This window comes from Bacillus rossius, chromosome 2 (genome assembly GCF_032445375.1).
Source record: "Bacillus rossius redtenbacheri isolate Brsri chromosome 2, Brsri_v3, whole genome shotgun sequence".
Classification (NCBI taxonomy): Eukaryota; Metazoa; Arthropoda; class Insecta; order Phasmatodea; family Bacillidae; genus Bacillus; species Bacillus rossius.
Genome location: NC_086331.1, coordinates 103,699,716 through 103,726,801, shown reverse-complemented (window position 1 = coordinate 103,726,801; position 27,086 = coordinate 103,699,716). Strand labels below are relative to the sequence as shown.

Sequence of the window (27,086 nt, the reverse complement as noted above, 5' to 3'; positions counted from 1 at the left end):
TTTTAACGATATTTGGCAAATTTTGAAGATAAGTTCAAAGGTCAAGGTCAAGGTAATACATAATGGCCACCGTTACGTCAGAGGTGGTCTGTCATTGACCCCACCTCCCACCTTAGCCTTGAAGCCTGCCGCAGGAGCCCCTTTTATATACTACTATCAATGATGATGAATGTGCATTAAAATGTGTGTACATGAAGATGAATATGTACAAATGTGTGTCCATTATAATGAATGTGCTTCCAAATGTTCATCTATGATATTGCATGAATGTCTAAATGTGCGTCAATGAAGATAAATGTGAGTTAATGATGAAAAATGTACGTCCAAATGCTTGTAAATGATGTTGCTTATTCGCCCAAATGTATGTCCATGATGATGAATGTGCGTCCAAATATGTGTCCATGATGATGAATTTGCGAATAAATGTATTTCCATGATGATTAATGTGCATCAGAATGAGCGTCCTAGACGATGAATGTGCATCCATGATGAATATGCGTTGCATTGTGTGTCAGTGGTAATGAATGTGCGTCGTATTGTGCGTCCATGATGAATTTTGAAAAAAAAAAAAAATGATCTAAAATATACTTTAAATTTATTTATCCATAAAAATAACTCTTGTTTAAAAAATTTCAAGAATATTTTTAAAATAATTCTATTATTTATATGATTTCGGTATCAGAAAATGTTTTGAGAATATGGTTGGTTCTCATATAATAAATATGTTTATAATATTTTTCATGAAAAACAATTTTTCTTAGATGAAATTATTATTAAGATTAAAGAAAAAAATGGGTGCATGGCCATCGTGCACGTTAGAAATGAAACTTCACACTTCAGCAATCCACTTAAACCATAAAACCAAATATTCAGTAATCCTCTTGAAGGATAAGACTGAACTACAAGGTACACACTAACACAGTAAATGCCATCATGCATAGGGAAAGCGCAGCTGGGAGACAGCTTGAGTGTGTTTGTCACCTTGTTTCCAGCAGGCTGGGGGGCGGTGGTCAGCAGGATGAGTTGTCGCAGAGCAGTTTTACAAGTCTATTTTCTTTTAGATTTGGTATGTGATTACGAAGCTGTCTCAGAAGTAAATTTATGTATTTTCAATTTGTTTTTGCATCTCAATTTAATGCAACTACTTTTAGTTTTTTAAAAAATGTACACAATACCATACTTAAAACATCACTAACATTATTGGATATGTGCATACAAATTTTCACAGTTATAATTTTCATTTAATTGTTAAAGGGAATTTATATTCGGTTTCCAGAAAAGCACCTAGAGTAATTTGTGGTGCGCTCTATATACCCTATAATTATCAAGCACCCCACTCTCGCGTTTCACTTTTCGTTGCGTTTTGATGAGTCATTGCCTTGACTTACCCTACCTGGTTAAAATAAGATTAACTTAAAAAAAGGTGTTTGTTATAGCCGTCATTTTGTATTTACGTGTAGTTCTTAAACGCGCTATTTTTGGAAGTGCCACACTTGCATCAAGGAGCTAACGGGAGCTTGAATTTGCACATTTTAAAAAGGACTACAAGTTACTATTTGTATAATTATTTGGTTTTAGATATAAATAAATAACGTGAAATCATATATGAGTGGTTTTCAAGGCTAGTTTTTTTTTAACGAAACCTCACCACTTATATCTTCGTTCGAGTAAAAAATTCGTGGGAATTTGCTTTATTAACTCCAAGGAACCCTTCTAGAAATTCAGAATTTTTCGTTAACATTGCTCTGACATCACTGATATTCGATTTATACCGCAGTGCAGCGTTAAACTATATGAAGGTACTTAGGTTCCTCTGCTGAGCGGTAAATATCACATTTGACGCTTTATATCGCTTCTCACGTCGCTTGAAGGATGTACCAACTCAGGCTGCACGGCACTAAACGCTAGCACCAGTGTCACCACTAACACTTTTTTATTGTTTCCTAATAAAAATAGGGAAGACACCAGGAAGGCATTAAACCTTTCTGTTCGGTGGCATTAAAAAGGTTGTAGCGTCAGCAAAATTTTATCCACGCTCACACGGCCAGAACAAGGAAAATATCGGCATCGGCGCAAAAAGAGTAGAGCATTCCATTATATAGGCCACTCTTCCATTGCGGATTAATAAAGAGGGGGTGTGGTCAATCTGGTGGAAATGTGCATGTCACTGCGGCTATCGAAAGCAGCTCGCCTTTTTCTGTAATGTTCTGCACAGCATGGAAACGATAAGGCGTGTTCTTTATCTGCGTGGGACAAGAGTACAAGCCCACAGTCGCGTCACAGAATCGATAATCCTCTTTATCGAGCAGCCCACAACAGGTTGCGCTGCGCCAGGCGCGAAATCAACTCAATACCGTCCTCTTTTGTCCAGCGTGCCATAGTTACGCCAGAGTCTGCTTTGTGTGTCGCTCAGGGATTGCGACTGCAGTGGAATGGTGCGTGCGGGATTCTGCGCTCTTTCAGAGGCCGCAGCCAGTGTAAATTTTCCTTGCTTCCGCCGCCTCTTGTAGCCTATAATTTTCCCCCGCAGACAGCCAACCAGACGTCTGGTTCCTTTAGTATATTCAGTATAATGATAAGCACACTATTAAAAATGTTTACCTTAAGTTTACCTTAAATTTCAGAAAAACGTTGGTTTCTAATTACCAGGGATCTTCGCAACTTTAACATTATCTTAGTAAACTTACGGGTACTAAGTTCACTTATTTTGAACGTGAATCCTCAAAAATAATCTAGGTATATTAGCAAAACATACAACAAATTGTTAAGACTTCTGCAAAATACTCTTATTTCTTCCACGTGTTTTCACCCTAAAATCATAGCTTGGAAGTCGAAATACTTGCAGTTTCTATGAAGATCTAGCTATCTGATAATACTGTTACGATTTTTAAATATAATCGTTGTGGAAAAACTACTGGGTTCGTAAATGTATAGCACAATTAAAGTTTTATTGATTACTAATATTTACATCACTAACAAATAATCTTTCTTAAAATGCCTAATAACCAATTACACTTGAAAATGTTTATTTCCCAGTCACTCGGTTTTTACACAAAGCACACCTCGCTGGGCCACACCTCTGGCGCAACTCTCGCCACAGCACTCCTCGTGGACCTCCGTTGCCACACTCCGTCGTCGCCGTCGCACTTCCCTTCGCCGAGGGTTCGCTCGATACTACGCTCGGAACTTTGCTCGGGACTCTCGCCACACCCGTGGCACTCACGCCACCCAACTATCACCGAGAAACTCTCTCGCCCCAAAAACTGTCACGGAGGCTGGCATCCGGGCTTATATAGAGCCTCGCGCCCTTCCAGAAGTCACGAGTGCGGCTGGGGCCAGTCGCGTCATCCCGCGCCGACCCGACGCCTGAAGTGTCGAGAAGGGCATCGGCAGCTCGCGCGATGGTCCGCGGGAAATCCAATTGCTGCCAGGTACCAGGTAACGGCGCCGAGGCAGGGCACCGCACGTGGACCCGGGGGGGGGGGGGGGCAGCGACGACCCTTGTAATCCGCCAGTTGCGCGTGGCATGTCTCACGTCAGCGGCGGCCACGTGACACGCCCTGAAGCCAGCCAGCTCCGAGCCCGGCCCTGCTTGCGCTTCGTAACATTGCCCCCTCATTAAACCTGTTCGTCCCGAACAGGTAACGCATCCCTTCCAGCATATTCCCTCAAGCGGTCCAAATGTACCACTTTCCTCTCTGGATCCGGTAGACACATCATTTAGGCGCTTCAAGACTTCATACGGGCCTTCCCATGATGCTTGAAGCTTAGGCCACCTTCCCTTTCTTCGTTGCGGGTTATACAGCCACATCAAATCGCTCTTCTGAAATCCGGTTGAATTGGCCTTCAGGTCGTACCTAGTCTTCATTCGATTCGTCGCTAATTGAAGATTCCTGAGGGCCTCCTCATATACAAGTGCCATTCGCTCCTCTAGACGATTCACATATTCAGTGGTGCTGGTCGGCTCCTTGCGCGGACGACCGAACTTGACATCACAGGGCAGCCTCAACTCCTGTTACATGTGGCTGGTGTCTGGGAGATCATGTGATCAAACCCTGGAGCATCACAAATTTTCTTTTAACATTTTCTTATATGAATTATTATTACATTTCAATACCGTAGTTAAAGAAAATCCTCTTTTTTTAAATTCTTATTGGTTTAAGTAAGTATTATACCTAATAATAATTTTAAAAACACAGTTCAGTCCGTTGGTTTGGTTATTTTACACTAGGTAACCATATAATATTAATTTTTTACTGACAATAAAAATAAATCTTATAGATATTTACGAGATGACTGATTGGTAGAGACCTACAAAATTCGCGGTTTCGGTGGCCTTCAGGATAGACTGCACATACCCCTGTACACTCGGGCAAATAACGCAAGTTCATTGGCTGCCGACTTGTAAGTCGTCTCAGCTGGTTTGTATGTGATTCGATCCTTCTTTGTTTGAGGGTTTATAACTGGTTGATATTCGTCCAGATGAACAGTAAGCCAATAGCAAAATTATCTAAGAGGTATATATGTTTGAATTCTAGCCTATCACCGAAAGAATCCGCGAATTTTGCAGGTCTCTTCTGATTGGGTATGAGTGAATATGTGTATTTACGTGAATGCAAAGAAGAGTTTATGCTTGTTTGTTTGCATTTTTTTTATAAAAATTTAAAGTTTTATTCCGAGCTTGATGAGGTTTTGCACACTCGACCTTCAAAACAAGAGGAAAGTCACTGTCTACATAAGATTCCTAAAAACCACCCCCATTACCCTTTCCCACCCCTTAAAGTGAAATTTTGGCACTTCTTGGTGAAATGTTGTACAACTGACATTTAAAATAAGAGGAATACTACTGTCTACATCTAAATGTAAAAAAAAATGTGCCTACAACCTTTATGGAAACAAATCTAAATGAGATTACTGATTATGAAGAAAGAAATTACATATATTCAACGTTTAATGTTTTTTAAATATTTATTATTTTTTATACACAATAGTGTTTAAAAGTTTTGTGTAAATATTAAATATTAATTTTCTAGAATAGGTGTCTCCAAAAAAATTACATAAAATTCTGAAAACATTCTATTTAATGACTGCTAACCAGCATTGCGATATTTCAAGTAGTTTAACAATAGTTCACGGTTTTCACTTTTGAAAAATTTATAATTAGGTAAGCTACATTTCAAATGCTGAATAATGTTGTAAATGGTTGATTAGTTTAAGTTAGTTACAATTTAAAGTTAGGTCATTTATCATTGCCATTTAGTGAATATTTTTTGTAGTTTACGAAAACGTGTTTCGATTATGAATACATTGTTTTCGTGCAAATATATTGAGTGTAACTTTATTACTCTACGACAAAAAGATTTCAAATGACGAGAGAAAATCTGTGCTGAGGTCGCTTAATTGTAATACAAGGGATTTTGAATTTAGCGGGCGTCCTTCAGGCTGAGCCACTAGGATCGCTGCAGTTGTGTGTCTCCAGCGTTCGCCATGTTAAAAGGCCTGAGTTTCCTATACTGTCCTACTACAATATTTTGAGTCCTGCTATTACAACTTATTCAAAGTAATTGTTCATTGGGTTTAGTGTATTTTACTCCAATAATGGATAAGAAACTTAGCACTGTCTAACAAATACTAATAAATACTTTTAAAAGATCAAACATGTACAGCAACAACTACATTGTAGCAGTATTTTTAGCTCAAGTCTGTGTAAACATGTTTTATTATTTTTTACTTATAAATTAAGTTTTTATTTCACACATACATTAGTGTAAAAACACACAAAGTACTTAGATGCTTTTGAAGTTATGATTTGGCTACACTGCATATAAAATTACACACAATAAGTTTCCATAATATACTTTTACAAACGTGTAAAAATGCATCTACTTCGAAGGTGAAAAATACTTTTACAGTGTAGGCATACGGGGATACAAGTAAATAAATTAACACTTGTTTATAGTGTTTCAAAATGCTTATTGCTCGCGTACGATTACACACACCAGGTTGGTGTATTATTATCACAACACAAAGTGTTATTTTACTTCATGTTAGTGAAGTTATACTATCCCATTTTGAGTGTAAAACCAGTCGTTGATTTACACTGCATTTCAGTTTTTCGTATCAATGTTTTATTTGAAGAATATTACCTAGGTAATTAGGTGTAAAATTACAAGATGTAGTGGAAAAATTACACAAGGAATGCTACCTGACACGCACACCGGAATATAATTAAGTGAATTAAATATTTTGAGAGTATTTAAACATCCACTGTTTGTGTAAAACTACACAAAACATGTTGGTGTATTATTATCTCAACACAATGTCTTAATTTATTTCATATTAATATAAATTCACACGGATATTGTGGGTGTAAAACTATCAGAAGAATAGTTTATTTACAAGGAAAATGTGTCTTTTTACACCAATGTTGAGTTTTTAGAATATGAACCGACATTTTTTTTGTAAAATTACATGACATAGTGTTAACTTTTCACAAGGAATGTGTAAAAGTACACAAATTGTATGTGGCTTCTAAATCGTTGGCTGCCGGCTGCATCGAAAGTTCAGTGTTGTATTTATTGCAGCAAGGAGTTTACCTGGAGAAAAATTGCTAAATGCCATTAGAGGAGCGAGTACTTTTTGGGTCCTTACGAAAAATCATTTAGTTGTAGCCATTGGCAGACCGCGGTTTATCGAAGAAATATCTTGAATAAACATCGCAAGATCTGTACAACCAAGCTAACTAATTTTAACAATGCCGAGTCTTCAACACTAATAAAGTGGGATGAACAACAAATATTAGACGACTATAATGGCTATGATGAATGTGAAAACCATGATTCTAACAATACTATCCCAAATCTCGCTAATAATTTTAAATTGATAGCTTACGAAGGAATTAGCATCTTCATGGGATTTAATAATTATTTACACCACATTCTGGTACCTCCACTAAATTGACAACAATATAGAATCACCTGAAGCTGACAAGATGGAAGACTGTGACGAAACACCTGAATCTCTGAGACCAAAATTATGGAAAAGATGTGTTAAAATAAATTATCCTGGTCAGTCTTATGATAATGACAATAACTGGATTATGACGATTTAAATTTCGATGAGGCTGGCGTAAAAACAGAAGACTATCGTGATTTTTAGAAAATTGGCAGTAAAGGTGGTAAAGCAGATGTTTCCATCAAACGAAATTGATTACAGATCGTAGAAATATCCGAACATATTGGTGGATAGGTTGAGATATTTACTTGCTTCGCAAAATGAAATTTTATCTGTTATGGTTACATGGACTATACTTCGTGAAAATAGAGGTGCGGGCTACATAAAATATGCCGTGTAGGCCTATAACCTGCAAGTGTCTGTTAAAAGAGAGTCGTTTGGAACATTGTGGCTTGGTTACAATTGTAGTCAATTGGAACAACGTTAGAATATGATATGAATATTCTTTACTTACCACTCTCTCCTGACATTTACTCAACAGTGATGATACTTGCTCGTACTTGAAAGCTGAAATGACTAAGATACCTGTATCATCAGAAATTGAAGGTTACTCGGCCTAGTCTGACTGCAGCAACGACGACAGCGACGTAAACAGCTGGAGAGTTTCCGGCGGCAACGACGCTGACAACTCCAGAGATCTCTTGAAGGTGTACCATCGTCATAGACACTTCTAAAGGAGTTTTTACCCTGTGAAGTGTCTTCAGCAGCAGTTCCATTAATATCCAAGGAAGCAACAACTGCTGGTGTTCCACCACCCAACTGTACCTGCTGAGACAGCGTAAGAAGCTTTAATATTTGCGAGTATGTAATAAGCGATTGTAATAATACCTCTGAATGCATTAAATATCAGTGCGACAGGTGTTGTAGCCAGTTTACGTATGCGGTATGGAAGATTGAAAAGACACATCAGGAATTGCGACGGACTGGTTAAGCATTCGTAAGGACCGTCATGTATCACAGGTGGAAAAATGTTTGCGCGCATGTTAATTGAGAGGCATCATTGAATATATCACTGTCCTTTTAATGAAACTGAGAACTCTAAGCTGTGTAAAAAATTTGGTAAATAACTGTTATGTGTAGCTGCTCTAAAAATACATGCTATGGCATGAAAATGACTCGCTTTGCCCTCAAAGAAGACTGTAGCATTAAAAAAAAGGTAGTAATTTTCATTTTTTTTTTACTTGTATAAATTACGAATTATTTTTTTTTTAGCAATTGTGTTGTTTTAATATTCAAACCTGTCACTGTTATGGTAAAATATTAAATTAAACATATTTCATATAACAGAAATGACATATTTTTATAGATTAAGTATCGAACCAAGGACTAAAATCGATCGAGTCAATCACTATTTTTATCAGTGATTTTTTTGTTGATTTTCCGAATTGTTCCCTAACTTTTATCTCATTAATTACACATTTTTCAGATGGCATCCAAGATGGCATTGGCAGCTTACTGGCAGCTGGTGGATGAGGAATTGAAACAGCTTTTAGGTTTATTTAACTAGGTGTTATAATTTTTTTTAACAAACATATACTTTTTGCATCGAGCAAGGATTAAACCAAGGACAGGAATCAATCGAGTTAATGAGTACATTAATAGGTGCATTTTTTATGCATTTTGGAAATTTTTTCAATTGTCTAATAATAATTAAAGATTTTTAAGATGATGGCCAAGATTATTGACAGTATGGCAGATGCTACAGTATTTAATACTACAACTGCACTCTATTGGGTAAAAATTAAATCAATATGGCAGCAGTGCTCTCTAGCAGATTATGTATGTACTACATATCACTAGCGCTCCTAGCTGCAAGCACTGAAAACAAGATGGTGGCAGCGCCCTGAAGCATACATTGTGTGCACTACATGACACTAACACTCCTAGTGGCAATATTGAAAACAAGATGGCGGTAGTGTCCTCTAGCAAACGATGTGTGCACTACATGATACTAGCACTCCTTGTATCAAGTACTAAAATAAATATGGTGGCAATGCCTTCTAGTAGGTAATGCTATTATTCATTCATATTTTTAAAAATTACAAGTCCAAATATGTGTTATTTTATACATAACTTATTTAATTCTCAGTCTGGTAAATGTTTCGATGGCCGAGTGATCAAAGGCGTGTGTTTTCCAACCCAGAGGGCCGACTGTCATGGTTCGAATCGCATCGCTTCTAATGTATTTTGTCCGAAAATTAAATTTAATATTTCAATAAGGGTCATAACAACATTGGTAGGTATGACTCTGAGGGATTCTGGCGCACTCTAGGAACAAACAGCAGGAACAAAGAAGGTGCTATCCAAGATGGCAACATGCAGCATCACAAAATAACAATATGGTGGTTTTGATATAATCAAAGATGGCGAAATACAGCAGACGAAAACAAGATGGCAGCTATGTTATCAGAATCTAAGATGGCTGCCTCCAGCAGACGAAAAAATAATGGCTGCTGTGATGTCATAAATTTAAGATGGTTACCTCAAGGAGGCGAAAACAAGATGGCAGAATTTTCTAGATTCAAATATGACGGAACGCCGTGACATCACAATCCAAGATAGCGTACATTAGCTTCAGCTACTCACCCAGAACCCTGTCCTCGGACCTACTATTATATAAAACTAGTGTTTATTTTAAGTTGTTTTGTGTGTTCCTTTTTTTTTTTAGGTGGTATGGCTAATTTGCAAGATATTCCCAGTTAAATAACTGTTATTCATAACAGCCATATGCATTCTGTATTTAAAAAAAAAGTGTTCCAGCAAACGAAAAAAATTTGAGGTTGTGTGCAAAACAATTTTAAACAATTTCTAGACAAAAAATATATTAAAGTAAATAAAATACTGTGGAAGCGTGAATTATATTATTGTAAACTACAAAGATATCACTGAATACCAGTGATCTATTGTATAGTAAGTGTTTTTTCAGATCTCATTGATCTTAGTTCATTTTTATGTTAGGAATTTTAAATTATATTGATCAAACCTAGCACATATTACATATGTTCACGTAAATGTGTGAAAAACATCTCGGAAAATGAAATAAAGACCGAATGTTACTGATAATTGTCATACTTAAACAACGTTTTTAGCTATTATTTATATAATGATTACACCTAACAAAACTTTCATTTCAATAACGATCACCTAGATGTGTGTAAAACGAACCTCCCGAAAAAATTAAAGATAGAATCATTTAAATGAAACAGACCATACCTAACCACGTGTTACTTTTACATAATAAAAAATGCGTACAATTACGCACGCGCATTTGAAGTTAACTATACCTACATAATTTTTATTTAATACATTAAACTATTTAGAAAAAATGTTTTGCAGCACAATGCATGTAGAGTTAATGATATTGTTACGAGTAATGTGGGGAAAACTGGGTTCATAAGGGATAGCCCAATTAAGTTTAATACAATTTTATTAATTACTAATAAATAAGCGCATTAAAAAAAAGTTCTGTTCACAAGTCACGCCATGTCTGTGATCGCACTTCCTCACTGGACCTTGGCTGAACAGTGGTTCGCCCCTTACCACGCACCTGTCCTCACACTCGGTCTCGCGCCTTTCATTCGCACTCCCACATTCCCACATTCCTGTCGTTCCGCGTTGCGCCGCTCTCGAGGGGGTCTCTCACCCGCTTCACCTACCTCGCACTTCGCTCTTGAAGCCCTCCGAACTCTCGGAACTGCCGCGGAAGCCGGCGTCGAGGCTTTTATACTCGCCGGCTGTCCTCAAACCGACGGGAGTGGCTATGGCATGTCGCGTAATCCCGGGCTGAACCGACGACCAAAACACCCAAAACTTCTATGCATATTCACGCCACTCCTCGCGGCGTCTTTAAGCCCGGAATTCCCAGGCTGCTAAAGGTGAAAATAGCCCGTGGCAGGAGGGTGCGCGGGGAGCGGAGGGGGTTTGGTAGGGAGGACCCTTGTAATCAGGCCAGGTACTCGAGGCATGCCTTACGTCAATGGACGGCGCGTGACGTCAGTGGCTGTGCAGGCCGCTAGACCGCTCCGAACCTGGCACATGTCGCGGTCTTGTCTTTTGCGTTCGCAACACTGCCTTCTCGTTAAACCTGTTCGTCTCAAACAGGTAATGCATCCCTTCCAGCAAATTCCCTCAATCGGTCCAAATGTACCACTTTCATCCGTCCCCTCTTTCCTCTCTGGATATGGTATACCACATAATTTAGCCTTTTCAAGACTTCATAAAGGCCTTCCCACGCGACTTGAAGCTTAGGGCACCTGCCCTTCCTTCGTTGTGGGTTGTACAACCACACCAAATCGCCCTCCTGAAATCAGGTTGATTTAGCCTTCAGGTCATGCCAATTCTTCATTTGGTTCGTCGCTAATCGAAGATCCTTACAGGCTTGTTCATGTATAAGCGCCATATGCTTCTCTATACGATTAACATAATCAGTGTGCTGGTCTGCTCTCTGCGAGGACGGCTGAACTTGAGATCACAGGGCAGCCTCAACTCCTGTCCAAACACAATACTCGCAGGTGTCTGTCCAGCGGAGAAATGGATGGCAGCCCTATACGCCATCAGGAACAACTGGATGTGTTGATCCCAATCCTGTTGATGCTCGGCCACAACCTTGGCAAGGTGTTTCTCGAGATTTCTGTCAATAAAACCTCTCTACCATGCCAACTGAATGAGGATGTTGGGCTGTAGTCCTGGTTTTATTTATTCCCAGCAAACGACACACCTCCTGAAATATTGTTGACTCGAAATTGCGGCCTTGGTCATAGTGGAGCTCCATTGATACCCCAAGTCTGCAAAATAAGTTGTTGACTGATTGCATCTGGAATGGTAGTGGCTTCTTGGTTAGGAAGGGCGTAAGTATCTGTCCACTTACTGAAGTAATCCATTGCTACCGGAATATACCAGTTACCATATTTAGCCATGGGAAATGGTCCGGCGATGTCGATGGCTATCCTCTCAAAGGGGGCCCCTACTGTAGACCCTCATTTTCTCATGACTCCGGTGCTGTGGCCCTTTTCTAGCCGAGCATACTTCGCATTGCCTACACCAAGTCTCCACATCCTGGCGACACTTAAACCAATAGTAGCGTTGACGGATCTTGGCTAGAGTTTTGTTCACACCTATATGACCACTGGAGGTACCATCATGGATTTCCTTCAACACCTCTACCACTAGACTCTTTGGAAGGAGTAGTTGCATGGTAACTAATTTTTCCATTTTGACTCTCCCATGCCCACATTAGCAGCCCTTTCACTATCCTTAAGGAATTCCACTGTGTCCAGTAAGCTTTCACAGCCCTTCGGCCACTGGATATCTCATGCCATATTTAGAGCCACGGAAATTTCGCGGATTCATTTAGTCACAAGCTAGAATGCAAACCTCCACACTGTCGCACTGTGTTCATGATTGGACCGCAGTTATCTGGACACGCCCCTCTACGACCGTGAGCCAACGATGTCCAGCTAGGAGAGAAGTAAGCGAATCAGGTAGTGCCAAATAACAAGGATAAAAATGTTCTCGCTAAGAAATTAACCAATGGGAAAGTAAACATGGGTCGAGCACACCTATAACTTTGAATTCTATCCTGAGGCCAGAGGAATCCGCGAAATTTCCGGGACTCTAGCCATATTGTATGTCCTGTACCGTTCTCTAGTCAGCTTATAATGGGTGCAAGGTCACGATATGGTTTCTGTGCTGCTTTCAAGCTGGCATTTTTCCATTTATCTTTACCGTTGGTTATTGTTGTCTTGGATTCCCTCATTTTTCTCTGCCCTTTTGCAATGGTTGCAGTTAACCTTGCAATGTATTCGGGAGAGAGCGTCGTCATTGGTGTGAATTCGGCCTTTACTGTGTTCTATCCGACAATCATACTGCTGCGATGACTTCCTGTGTATCGGGCAGTCCCACTGGATGTGTCCTGGTTCATTACAGACGAAGCACCGCGGGCATACTCCTGCTCTTCTGATATGGTTACCTGGTGTGTCATTCCAAATAACCCGGCACAAAAACTATTGTTACATGTGTTATTTACCGCCATCTTGAAAATTCTGTAATTATGAACCTATAAATTCGGAAAGCATTATAATAATTATGAATTAATATAATAAATAATTCGATCAATTTCCGTCCTTGGTTCTTTCCTTTGTCAGTGCTAAGAGTAATTAAAGCTTAAAATCATTAATAATATTTTCCATTACCTTTCGACGAGTTTATTAATCTTCCTTGCTTAGAGCAAGGACTCTATACAAGTTAAATACCCGACTGAAAAAAAAATGTTACAGATTATGCTTATGCCTACCATGGAAGCCATATTCAACACACTTTGTGATTACTAGAGTGTCAACTGAAAGCACGTATGCCAAGCATATCCAAACCACGAGGCCTTCTGTTTTGATACTTAGCATTCCTTTTAACCAGGTAATTTACAATATCAGGCCAATAGGCCAAGCATATTCATACCACGAGGCCTTCTTTTTCGATATTTCTCATATATTTCAAACAAATATTATCAATTTCAAGCATACAAGACAAAATTCTCCCAACTGTCAGAATTACTGTGTGAATATAACCTATTTCAAGCATAAAGACCAACTATCAATGCGTGTTTTATGGTTACTATAGGTCCAAGAATACCTGAACAACTTTTGCGCTTACTACAAGTCCAAGGGGTGCTGAACCATTAAATCGACTTGACTACGTACATTCAACAAAAAGGGACGTTCATTTTGGTCCCACATTCAACTCGGTAGGATACGATCTGGAGTATTCGAATTACAGGATTCAAAAGGATATTTAGGATACGACCGGTAGAATACGATCGGGAGGGTCCTTAAGTTATAAAGTTTTATTTCGAGAAATTAACCTTAAGCAATAAGTTAGATTACGAGTAATAAAGTAACCACTTTTCAAAATACAAAAAAATATTTTTTTTTTTTAAATTTTATACACAGGCAGGTTATAAAAATCATCAATTGTATGTAGCATGCACCTCTTAGTTCACGAACTGTGTTTTTTTTTTTTGTGATAGATAAATTTTTAACATTTTACAAAGCAAGTACCATAAGTATTAACCTGTCGATAAATATTTTTTGGGTCTTCCCACAAAATGGAACGCACATTTCACGAAGAGGAAGCACATTTTGGACGCACATTCTTCAAACAAGATGTACATTTGGACGCAATTCCTCAATTGCCTAGCTTTGGCCATGTGCCTGGCTTACATAGAGCCTGCATAGTTCAATTAAGTAATTGGCTTTTATCCTGGTGTCTTTACATATATTTGGCTGGTTCTTTGCCCGACTTGGACCATATGCCTTACTTACTTCATGCCTGGCTTTGACTACGTAATCTACCTGCATTGAACCTAGCCTTCCTTGTACTTTGATTGACTCATGCACTACTAACCACCGGCCCTGCTTGCCTCGTGCCCAGCTAACTTTGGGCCCAGCTGCTTCATGCCAATTTTGCCTAGTTTTTCGCTTTGGCCACATGATTGGCTTGCCTCGTGCCAAGATTGCCTCGTATCCGTTTTGTTTACTGTTTGTCTTTGACCTTATGTCATGCTTTCTTCGTGAACATGCTTGAATTGCAACATTCTCTGCTTACCTCAACCTCGTTTGTTGCCTGGCTACAAATGTAGTCAATTGCTCCATCCGGATATACAAATGTAGCCTGGCTCCAAATATAGCCTGGTTAAACATGAAGCCTGACTGAAAATGTAGCCAGTTGCTCATTCAATTTAAAGCTATATTTCAAGGACAAAGAGCCATTGCGGTAGTAGAGAGGTCAGACGGTGTGGTCAATCATGAAAGTGCCAAGTTATTTGTTGAAGCCCACTTAACTCCATGAAATTCAAAAATATTCCTAAAAAGTGTGAAAAACTGACCACGAGGCCTCATACAAGCGATTTAAGGTTGCATATATCGGAGTTATGTTGAAACATTGCAACCTGCGGCGGTAGCGCTCTATGGCACAGAATCAGTAAAATACCGAGCAAAATTGGCGACTGGAGTCGAACATCCGTGAAAAGAAAAATAAAGCCGATGTTTTCCGAACTCGTTCGGTGGGGACCCACACCAAAGCATCGTCCGGCGGAAAAATCCGAACATAGTCGAAGCTTCACAAGAGTCAAACCTTAAGGCACAAAGCCACAAGTTTCATTTTCTCATAAAAACACCTGAGGCCAGGATGCCCATAATTAAACTACCGAAGCCTGTCTTCGGAGCGGTGCTATTACGCCAATAGACAATTACACTCCTCGACTTGATGCACACACTTGCTGTTCGAAATAAGTAAATATTCTTTATTTAACAATGAAAATATTACTATACCCAACTGAAGTCTTTCAAATAAAAAAAGTAATAGCTAGCTTTAGGTCATTGCTTATCACTTTCGTCTGCGAAGTCGTGCTACACACAGCGCAAAAAATAGTAATATCAGTTATATCCAGCATACATGCATGCTATTATCTCCATGTGAGATGAAGCGGTGTTGTCACGGAAAAAATATATGTGCACGGAAAAAAACACACGCAGTTGATTAAATAAGTTTGTTTGGAATTTATGAATCGTCCTAATGACTTCATCAGAAACAATAAATAGCACAAACTGTTGTCTGGGGAGCAAACCGTGTTCTTGGGTGTTCATTTTCGCCCACATTTCTAGAAGATAGTTGCAGCTAAACAAATTAAATCATACTTTGTTGTAGTAAATAATTTAGTTAACATGCTGTTTCTGTTTAAATGTTTTTTTTTTAGAAAATTAAATTATAAAAAATGTGAAATTAATGGAAAAAAATACATGTTTAATCGAAAACAAATTAAAATGTTGATATCCATTTTGAAATAGAGACGGCTTGGAAAGGTGAACATTGTAAAGATATTGGCAAGGGCACAAATCTGTTGGATTCGCGAAGGGGAGAGTTTTGCGCGTGGGTTTTCAATAGACACAAGTCATCTCTGGATGGGGTGCTTATACGTGGTGTTTACTGCCCATATGTTGTCCTATGTGCATGCAAAAAGCAGAAAACTTTAAAATATACAGAGAGTTTTCCATAAAACATAGTTTTGACGTCTACGTCTATCAACCCCGTTTCACTGACACTATTCTGCAAGCGTATAGGCGTGCTCCCCTCAGTGAGGGGCTTCTTAATTCTAGGGGAGGGGGGAGGGGCAGGCCCCTCTCTCTCCTGACTTCCCTCCCCCTCCTCTCCCTCATCCCTCACCACGGGCTTTGAATATATATACTGTATAGAAGTCGCGAGTGGATAGGATTTACTCTACGTTTTTCAAAAGCGTATGAAGAGCAGCTTGGGAACTTCACCGCTGCAGTGCGCTGCCGTAACGCCCTGTATCGTCTTAGTTGTTATTTACACGTTAGAGCGCAGCGCTGTCGCCCGCTGTCATTCCCCGCACCCCTCATCCATCATTCACTGCAGCTCAACGTCGTTCAACGGGAGGGGGAAGGGGTGTTTGAAGAGTTCGACACTTGTCCGCTAGGGACCACCACAAGTCGATGCCCTAGAGATGGTGGCGATTGCGGCGGTGAATTAACCAACTACCTCAAAAGCGTATTAGAAATTTTAACCTGGGCTGGCGACTTCTATACAGTATATATATTCAAAGCCACGGGGATGTACACCCATGGATATTAGTAACATCTGTCGCGATTGCAGGAATGTATTACAAAATGAACCACGTGCCACGTGTTGCTGAGGTATGTGCTCGTACCGACACAGAAGCCTCAGCAAGCTCGGGACAGCAGCTTGCCGCGCACACTCCAGTAGTGCGTCTGGCGCTTGTTCGCCACGGAGTCAGCAATGCTCAGGTGGTGGCGTGCTTTGACTTAGTTGAAGTCACCTCGCCATCGCCATCGCCATCGCCATATTGTTCCGCCCAAAACCTTTGCTGGAAATAAATGCTTGACCATGTCTGATGATGGCGAGCAGGTACGAATCAAAAAGTCAAAGTCAAAAACAGTCGTTCGCATACATAAAACACAGTCGGTTAAAATTTTTTTCACAATGCAAGCACTACACTTCAGCCAATGGTATTGGCGTCCGACTAACAAAAGAAAATCACGCAGACGTGGTCACCCTTGTTTGCAATAAAGATAAAATGGCGCCTACTGTTGCCAGATTGATACTACACGGCTTGTTAACATTAGGAATCTAATTTTTTACATCAATTATTATAAATCTAAATACATATATTTTTTATTTTACTATTTATTTTTATAGTATTATGCAAAAGTGTCTATTGGCAGTTTTATTACAGTTATAGTCCTTCTGAAAGTACAATAAATATTTCAATAATAAATAATCATTTTTTCACAGGAGAAACTATTTGAAGCAGTTGGTCACTATTAATAACGAGGCATTCCATTAAATTGTGTGCGGTGCTCAAAACAGAGCCAAAGTTTATAATACTAGCTGCAATACCCGGCGTTGCCCGGGCTGAACACAGGGTGAAGGGGACCTTTTTCGAAATCAGATGTAGTTAGTAATTGTCTTCTTAATTTGAATGTCAAGTGGGAAAATTAATTTGTATCACTTTCAGATCCCGACAGTCGTTGTTCTGCCAGTTTATAGTTATTTACCTGGTATGTATGTAATTTAGACTTTATAAAGCAATATAGAAAAAAGGTGAAAAATAAGAGATTACTAATATTGAAAAGATTACATTATCTAGCTAATGCTCGGCCTGCATTGCAATGCCTCATTCAGTTTTGTTTTGTAATATGTTTGAAGTAGTTCCACATATACAAATTATCTATCCATCTCTCTATATATATTTATCTCCATCTACATCTATATACATCTATGTATCTCTCTATCTCTATTTATCTGTTTATATCTACATATATACTTCTCACTATCTCTATATCTTCTAAATATAAATCTCTATATAGCTCTATACATCTATAGGTATATCTCTTTATCTAACCCATTTCATTATCTATACCTCGCTTATCTCTGTCTCTCTTTTATACCGTCTCAGTAACCTTCATGGGCATGCGCATAACAAATCACCAAAATTTCATCGCAATCGGATGAATGGTATAGGAACGCATACGGCACAAACAAACGAAAATTAAAGACATGGCAAACGCATCAAACAATGGTGCGTTTAAAATTCAAGGCAACTCTATCTATTGACGATGTTAAGAACAAAACTGTTATTAGCGCCTTTATTTTGCTAGCCGCTACAAGCTCCACTAAGCTGACTGGTCTCACCAAGGAGAAAAATATTAATTTGCCAGACCTTACTATGTGTATGATCGTGTGTCAGACATGGAGAAATGACACTCACTCACTATTTGTATGTCTATGACCTATGATTTTTTCTGTTATAAAATGAAATTATCACTTTTTCACTCCCTTAGGGATGGAATTTCATATTAATATGGGGTCTATGTGTTAATCCAGGTTATAAGCTAGCTGTAGGCCAAATTTCATTCAAATCCATTCAGTAGTTTTTACGTCAAAGAGTAACAAACATTCATCCATACTTACAAACTTTCGCGTTTATAATATTAGTAGGATTAACTGGAATTTAAAACAAACTTTGTTTACAAAAATGGTTGAAACAAATAAGGCGTCTTTCAGTTACGTCTGCTTATAAGTTTAAAAAATATAATATGGTTTTCTTGATAAAGTAAAACAAAAAAAAAGTATTTTAATATTCTCGTTCAAAATTGTCCTTTACAAAATACAATGTTTCAGATATACTTCAAGTTGTTTTCTTTATTCCATAAAATTCTGTCTAAAACCTTTTGCGCTCTATGACGCATATCTGGCAACAGAGCACACTGAAACCAGGTCAGCGCTAGTGGCAGGATTAAGTTATTGGAAACAGAAAATAAACGCCCACGATAGAGCACACTGCAAACTGAGGGTGAGATGCGCTGTAGAACGGCGCGGCCAATCAGCCGGCTATTCGCAGCAACATTATCGACGCCGGGGACTGAAGCGCGCGAACTGGGTCACGAGGAACGACGTCTGCACTAGAGGCGCCAATCAGGGCGTCTTTTGTCTGGCCGCTCTTCGCTCGCGCCTTGCTCTGGCCCTGCCAGAGCCCGCTTTGTGCCAGTCTGCCGATAACTGGCGGGATTGGTCGACGAGGAAGCAAAAATCCGAGCCCGTTTTGAAAAACTACCGATGACAGTGTAATTCATACCGATGCTGGTACTATGAGCCTTGGAAATTTACAGGTTTCCCTCCAAATTGACTCAAAATTCCCCCAAAATTGCCTTAGATTCCACATTTACGAGGGAAAAAATTTACGTTTTGAGGGAAAATTTCCTACCTAACATTCTAATTACTTGAAGCAGCAAAATTTTCTTTCAATCGGCTTAAGTTTTTCTTAACGTCGCTTAATATCCCTACTGATCGGATTTAAAAAAATTATAAAAAATAGGTATATATGCACATACGTCATTGAGCCCTGAGTCCTCGGTCGAGCCTCGACGATAAAAATTTTAAAAATAAAATTGAACAAAAATAAAAATCGGATTAACTAATAAGAAATTTTAAAAAATTAATAAAAAGCACTTATGTCATCAAATTTGGAGTCTTTGGCTAGAACCCAACAATAGCAATTTAATTTTAAATTTATAAATAATTAGGTAAAAATTAATTATTTATAACATAAATTTATTGAAGCTTCAATTAAAAACAAAACACCTACGTTACGGACTTTGGAATTCCAGGTTGGAACAAAACGAGAGAGACTTAAAAATATCACATTTTTCCTCCATGTCATCCACAAGCAGATTTATACCATCGTCACCAAGGAATATATAATTGGCGACAATTTAACGTCACGGCAGCCATGTTGAATGCCAGGTTAGATTCTCTTTACGTCTGATAAAGTGCACTACCACCATATTAGTTTATTTTTTATCAGCTAGAGCGCCCTAAAGCACATTAAAGCACATTCGACTATTTTAAACGCCATATTGACAATCCGCAATTTTCAAACAAAAAAATCGGAATATTTTCCAAAAACTAATAAAATATTTACCTTTTTTACTGACAGATTTTAGGGATTACTTTCCTTGGTTTGATCCTTAGTCAATGCAAAAAAGTAAATAAGGCTAAAAATATATATTAATAATTAATATTATTAAATATGACCTCACTTTATGTAAATCATTTCTTACAGCCAAAAAAATATATATGGATACAGGGATCAATCCTGTTCGAGCTTACAGGAAATAAAATAATTCTTGTGCAAAAAATATTTATTAAAATTCTATTATACTGCAAAAACTCGTGCAAAAGTAATTGATCTAATGTGCATATACGTCTATAGTTACTTGAACTGACTAATTCTCAGCTCCAGTTTGTTCACCGTAGTCAGCGTCCAGTCAGATCCTTTTCCCGTGCAATCTTCATCTTCCAGGCTGAGTTTTTCGATACTGTGTTTAACAGACTGCTCAACTTCGTCGGATGGTGTTATTCATTGTTTTGAAATCAAGCTTCTTCACTTCTTCACTTGGTCCTCGAGCGGCTTCGGTTTACCATAATTTAGAGTCCATCCATAATATATATTTTAAGGATCTTTGTGTCACCACATCCCATCTGAGTGCCAGCAAATTACGACTGAAGAGCGCAACTCTGAATACCTTCCCGATTCCGATAACAGATCTACGGTCAAGAATATTTACCATTGATAAAGTATGTTCGCATAGCAACATCGATGCTGTAGCTTGCAGAATTTCAGTTTGCTATAAAGTCAGGCTGATAAGCACACAGAGTTGAATATAACAGCTGGACAGGTGCTGAGGTTGGCCCTATACATAAATAAATTCGTCACTGCATTATAAAACAAGATGGCGCTGGTGAAGCGGTACATACACATTTAAAAGTAACTGGCCACATGAAATGAATAACAAACTTATTTCACAACCTTGACCAGTCACACGCGTCATTTCGTTCACTGAATAAAAGAAAACCTTAAACAGATATACGAAATATATGTGTTCTGTACAGGTATGCTTATGGTTTAGACAAACAAGTACATAACATAAAACCACACGCAAGTGGTATATGTATGGGGAGTGTGGCGCAGAGACTAGGATGAGGTGGGTCAGTGACAGACCGCATCCTTGTATTTTTAGGGAAATTTTCCACAAAGTATCTCAAAAAAATACTTAAAAATCCTCAGAAATTCTCAAAATTACCCTATTTCGAAGAAAAATATTCAGTTTTGAGGGAAACTCTCCCACTTTAGTCGTAAAAAATGAGAGATGCTTAAAAAAAATCCTTAAAAAGAGACTTAACACTCCTCGAAAATTCAAATTCGAGCCTGGAAGGTCATGACCGTAAACCTTGCCCTTCACAATGATTGAAATATAATACATCGACTGAATTTCACAACTCGATTATATTTTTACTTAAAAATGCAAAAATAATATTTTATTTTAAAAATTATTTAAAATTTTTAATAAATAAAATAAAAATATATTTTGCACATAATTGAGTTTGGGGTCCTCAGTTCGATCCCGGCCAGAATATTTAAACAAAAATATCAAAGGTTAGCAAAAAATTATAAAAGATTAAGAACAACTTTACTGAACTACTTAATGAAAAACTGCCATTATTAGACATATTTCGAAGTCTCCGGTTCGGCTCCAGATAAATACAAATGAAAAATTCTCATCTCCTTGCGCAATATTTAGCAGGAAGCTGACCCTACCCTCACCTCCCACGTAAAATTTACAATGCACTTATTATTTCTACCGTTATGACGTCGTGGCAGCCATATTGGATAATTAATTTTTTTTTCGTCTGCTAGTGTGCACTACCGCCATATTGGTCTATTAATTACCCCCTAGAGTGCAGTAGTGTCAGTCACCAGACAGTCAAATATTGTCGCGTTCGCCATCTTTTCAATCATCTCGGTCGACATATTGAAAATCTGTAATTATCAATAAAAAATTCGTAATAATTCTTAAAAGAATTAAATAATTTACTTATTATACTGATCGATTCGCAAGATTGCAGGCAGTACAGATTAAATCAAGTTAAATCAATTAAAACATTATATGTGATATTACAAGAAAAAAACACGCACAAGAGTTTACAAACAGTATTTATTACCTCCTAATATATTCTTATTTGCTACACTTATACATGCAAAACGGAAATAGAACAATTATATACTTATACTTATGTCATGGGTCGAAATGACTACAACGAAGTAAGCGTCCAGCCAGATCCTTTTCCTAAGTATTCTTTTTTTTTCTCTGCGGTGTTACTCGATACTTTGTTTTACAGACTGCTCTGCAGTGTCAGAATTGTAAATGGCAGCATACATCGTCTGGAAAACGCACTTCTTCATATGGTCCTGGGTGGCTCCGGTTTACCGTATACGCAGTTCAAACCATGAGTTATATATTTTAAAGCTCCATTTATCGCTAAATATACGTAAGCGGATTTATTATATGCTGCTCGTTATCATCAAGAAAAGTACAACTGTATTTTTGCCTTGCCAAGGTATTTTAATAATAGTAGTATTTAAATGTTCCTCGAAATGCCGATTCTGTTAGGAAGAATCCATTATATTTTAGCTGTAATGCACCGAACACAATCTTAGATTTAGATTCATGTCCAGGTATCATCGCAATCGGTTGCTGTGTATCTTCTTTAATACTAGAGCTTGTGCGCATGCTGGTCTTCAAAATAAACTGAGAAGTTAAAATGTCAGGTAGTTCCACAGTAAAAAGAAAGTACTTCACATTTACACAAATTTTATGCCTTCTCAAACTGTCAATACGAGTTAACCACTGATGACAGTTTTCACAGCGAAACTTCATACGAGAACGATTCTTCAAACATTTAGTCTTCTCGTGTCTTCGTGCAACATGCTCATATGTGAACGACATATAACAGAAGCTGCAAGGATATCTAATTAATAACCACGGAATTTTCAGGCTCGAGTTGGATGCCGATGTGGCTGCTATTTCACTAAAGTGCATTGTTGCATCGCTAATGATATGCTATCTTCACCTTCTGCCACCCGGCAATACCTTTACATGTCTTCAAGTGTATCTTGAAGTTATCATTACTAGCAAACTTCTTGTGGAATTTCTCACAGCTTAACTTCTTGCAAGATGAATTCTTAAGACAGTATCTCTTCTAGTCTCGAATAATCATTACTGTTTTTTAAACATTTCCTTTCACAGTGGCGACATCGATTATCGGAAGAAGTTGGCAAGCCTCTGGTGGTCATTATTGATGCTAGTGGTACTGCAGACATCGAAGACTCCTTCGGTGACGAAATGGCACATATCGAGGTTGCCCGCGTTAGAGTCTTCTCTAGCGTTTTTGGTGACAATGGCACGCCTTCCAATGGTAGCGCTTTGAGTTTTATTATTCATCACAAACGTTGTTCAATGTCAGTGTATTTATACAGTACGTCCATAAAAGAAAGTCTCTGTTTCAATGTAGGCTAATTTTAGACCAGTTTAATTTATACTTCTAACAACAAATCATAAATAAAATGGAAGGTAACTAACATAGTTTTTCTTACAAATGTGCAATATGTGTACCTTTAGTTATACGGCACACATCCAGCCTAAAGTCCTATTTTTCGCAAAAACTTTAGTTAACACGTCCGGAGTAATGGAAGCAATAGCTTCTTCAGTTCTATGTATAAACTCTGGATATTAGATAAAGAGGGGGGGGGGGGAGGGGAAGTAGACACGAACCTTTATAAACCCTCAGAGGAAAAAATCGCATAGCGTTAGGTCAGGCCAACGGTCAGGGACTTCCGACGTTCAACCACTCTCGGACAAAGAGATTACAATGGGGATGGTTTTAATTATATATTCACCTCTTATCAATTTGCATAACGCAAAACGGTTTACGCTCAGGAGTCTCCATTTTGCGTAGGTGGCGCTGCAAGCGAGAAAAATAAACAAAGCAGTTCTCGCGCATGCGCTTATCTAAATCTGTTTGAGTTAACCTACTCTTTTATTGTGACCATGAACCAAAACTCTACAACGCTTACAGTTGATACTATTAAAATTTTTATCTGGGACCCTATTTTACGGACATTCTTTTATGGACCTTCTGTATAGAAGTACATGCTAATGTTCATAATTATGAACACTTCCGTGACATTTTACGGCTGGCAGATGATGTTCAGTCAACATCTACACATAAAGTTTGCGACCACAAAACTAATTAAAGAAGGCTGTGGTGATGAATGTACAAGAATAGCCCTTAGAGCAAAGTGACGTCATAAAACTGAAACGGCCGACTTGTCGTGTGGTATTGAGTCGTAAGCCTGTGCGTACAGACCTGACGTGGAGACAGTGTGACGCAAGCTGAGGCACAGGCGACGCGACAGTTGCAGTTACGGCAGGGCCCTCGTTTATTTTTACGGGGGAGACAAACTACAAATCGCTCATACTTTAATTTGTTTAGTCTTAACATTATTGTTAGGTTTTCAAGAGTTAATGCTTAATACTTTACTGGATTAAATTTATCTTTGTCGTTGTCCTGAAAATGGTCCAATTTTAGCGAAAATTGATCGAAACTTCTCAAAATATTTTCTTTCAATTTTTTTTTTTTTTAGAAATAAAACACATGTGGATAACTGGTCCTAATACACACTTTTTAAAAATAATTTTTAACACAAATTAGGTGTAAATCCCTTTTTAAAAAAGTCTTGTGTTTTGAAATACGAACGTAGTATCCCATGCTGGCCTCCGGTCTTATAGATTATATTTTCTTTACGTGTTCGTAAACAGGTTTTAACAAAGAATTGCTATTCACTTCGTTTGGAGACATACCGATTTTTCTATCGGACATATTATTATAGACATAAAATACTTTCAGCAAACCTTCATGCCACTTATAACAATCTTGAGCTGAAATTTTACGATGAAGCCAATCCTGAAACGTCTGAAACGTTCTTTTAACCTCGCTATGACTATAGTAAAAGTTAATTGAATTCCTCTCCAGTAAGGCTTTAAATGTCTTATATAAAATTGGCACCAGAATTAGTTACAATTTTGTTAAAATGGCCCGAATCAGCTGTGATTAGCATTCCTGTATTGTGTTAAAACGGGAACTGCCCAGGCTCGTTTGTTATAATCATTTATAGCTGTCAGGATGTATTTGAAACCACTGTTCACTTTACTGTCTATTATAATCTACACAAGATAAAGCTGTAATAAATTATGAAGCCTGAGTACTTACTTCTTATAGTTGATGTTATTATTAAGGCTCACTCGCAAAGTGATAGTGGCCAGCGAGATGGTTAGTTAGTGAGTGAACTATTATAAACAAAAAGAAAATATTTGTTTCTTACATTTTTGTCAAATTTAAAATATTACAAACAAACATAATCAGCGAAATGTAAATTTAATAAATACTTCGAAAATCTTTTTTATTGCAAGTCTTAAGCTTCTTTTAACTTATTGACGTTGTCTGTAACTGTTGGGTGTAAAGTTTGAGATCTCCTTTATTTTCCGACCCATGCACTAGGTTCAGGCGGTGGACACACCAAGGCGAGCACGAACGCGGACGCGGGCGCGAACGACTGGCGATCGAACCCAGTACACACCAAAGCGAACAGAGGCAGTCGCGGGAACAAGGTGAAAGACGTCTACAACATATTTTGGAGCCTGTAATTGGCGAGTTTGGGGCCTTTCAAAATCAGAACATATTTCCCAGAAGGCCTGCAAATTATGCATTTGAGATTCGCGACCGATTTGTTTCCTTTTTTTATGCTAATAATGATAACTAACAAAGTTCCTGTACCACTTAGTACGTTCAATTGCAAAAACCTTGTAGTTATGTGTACCAATTTTCTTGTTATTTCTATAACTACCTATAATAATTAAATAATTACCTGGCATTCCTAGTATGATTCCTATTTCATCCCATATCTTATTTGTTACTCTGTTGTTTTTGTATCCTTCCATAGACATATTTTACAGCACTTCATTCACTTTTACAAGTTCTACAAGTCGTTCGGTGATTTCAGAATGCATGTTTTCGTCCAAACTGCTCACAACTGCACACTGGCCGCGCGAACAACCCAGCATGTGCGGTCAGCTCGCAGCTCGCGCGTCCTGACCGCGCAGACAGCGTGGCCGCGCGAACTGCTCGCTCGGCGGTGTGTGTTGCTGCACTCGATCCTTAAGGGACCCGCCTCGTCAGGGGTGTATGTGTGTTAGTGAGGCGGGATGATAAGTGCGACGCTCGCTGGTGCTTCCAGCGCGGTATAGCCTCTAAGCGCAAGGCTCTGAACTGGCGCGCAGTCTTCTCGTCGTCACAGGATAACTGTGAAATTTGAACGGTGACCGTAACATTATATGGCGGAGAAATGAAGATAAAGGTGTTATGCAAGCCCGTTAAGTACTTTCAAGAATCTGTACTGATTGTTTTATGCCTAAAAATTACTCTGGAAACACGCGTTTTAGGCATTTTAACGCTTCTAAAAATACAGTTTAAAAACTTAATCCGAAATTAAAAGTACTTTACGGCCCTCAGCGAACTCTTAAATGCTATTCGTAAATAGGCCCCACTCGGATATCTTGAGTAGTTTTGAAATCGCGTTGTTTTTCCTGAAGCTCTGCACACCGTATGTGTGCCCAGGTAGGCGGGGCCCTTAATGTTGCGTTGTTCGCTCTCGCGTTCGTGCTCGCCTTTGTGTGTCCACCGCCTCACTCGCGGAATGTACTGTTTTGGGGATCGCGCTACTTGCAGGGGCTTCGGGCATAGTTCCTTTGACTTGCCTGGAGTGTGGTGGTATCTTACAAACCACCTGCTGCGCGACTGGTCGATAGGGGCGTCCACTGACGCCGACTGTTTGCGGCTCCACTCCCCTGGGTACTCGCTGGCGACTGCGCCAGGCAACTTGCGGACTAGCACCGGGTCCGCAGGTTCTGTACATTGTAGCGTGACGGGTGCCGCCATCCACAGCAGTGTCCCTCGTCAGGGGTGTATCTGTGTTAGTGAGGCGGGATGATAAGCGCGACGCTAGCTGGTGCTTCTAGCGCTGTATCGCCTCTGAACTGGCACGCAGTCTTCTCGTCGTCACAGGATAACTGTGAAATTTT

General features: G+C 38.8%; 1 protein-coding gene across 1 annotated transcript in view; it reads left to right on the top strand.

Moving 5' to 3' along the window:
• The first annotated feature begins 21,087 nt into the window (after positions 1–21,087).
• LOC134528940 (transcription factor SPT20 homolog) overlaps positions 21,088–27,086 on the top strand; it is a 176,793-nt gene continuing 170,794 nt past the window's right edge. The window contains exons 1-2 of the mRNA XM_063362609.1: positions 21,088–21,092; positions 26,734–26,879. Coding sequence (XP_063218679.1) covers positions 21,088–21,092; positions 26,734–26,879 — 151 coding nt within the window. The remainder of the gene's footprint in view (positions 21,093–26,733; positions 26,880–27,086) is intronic.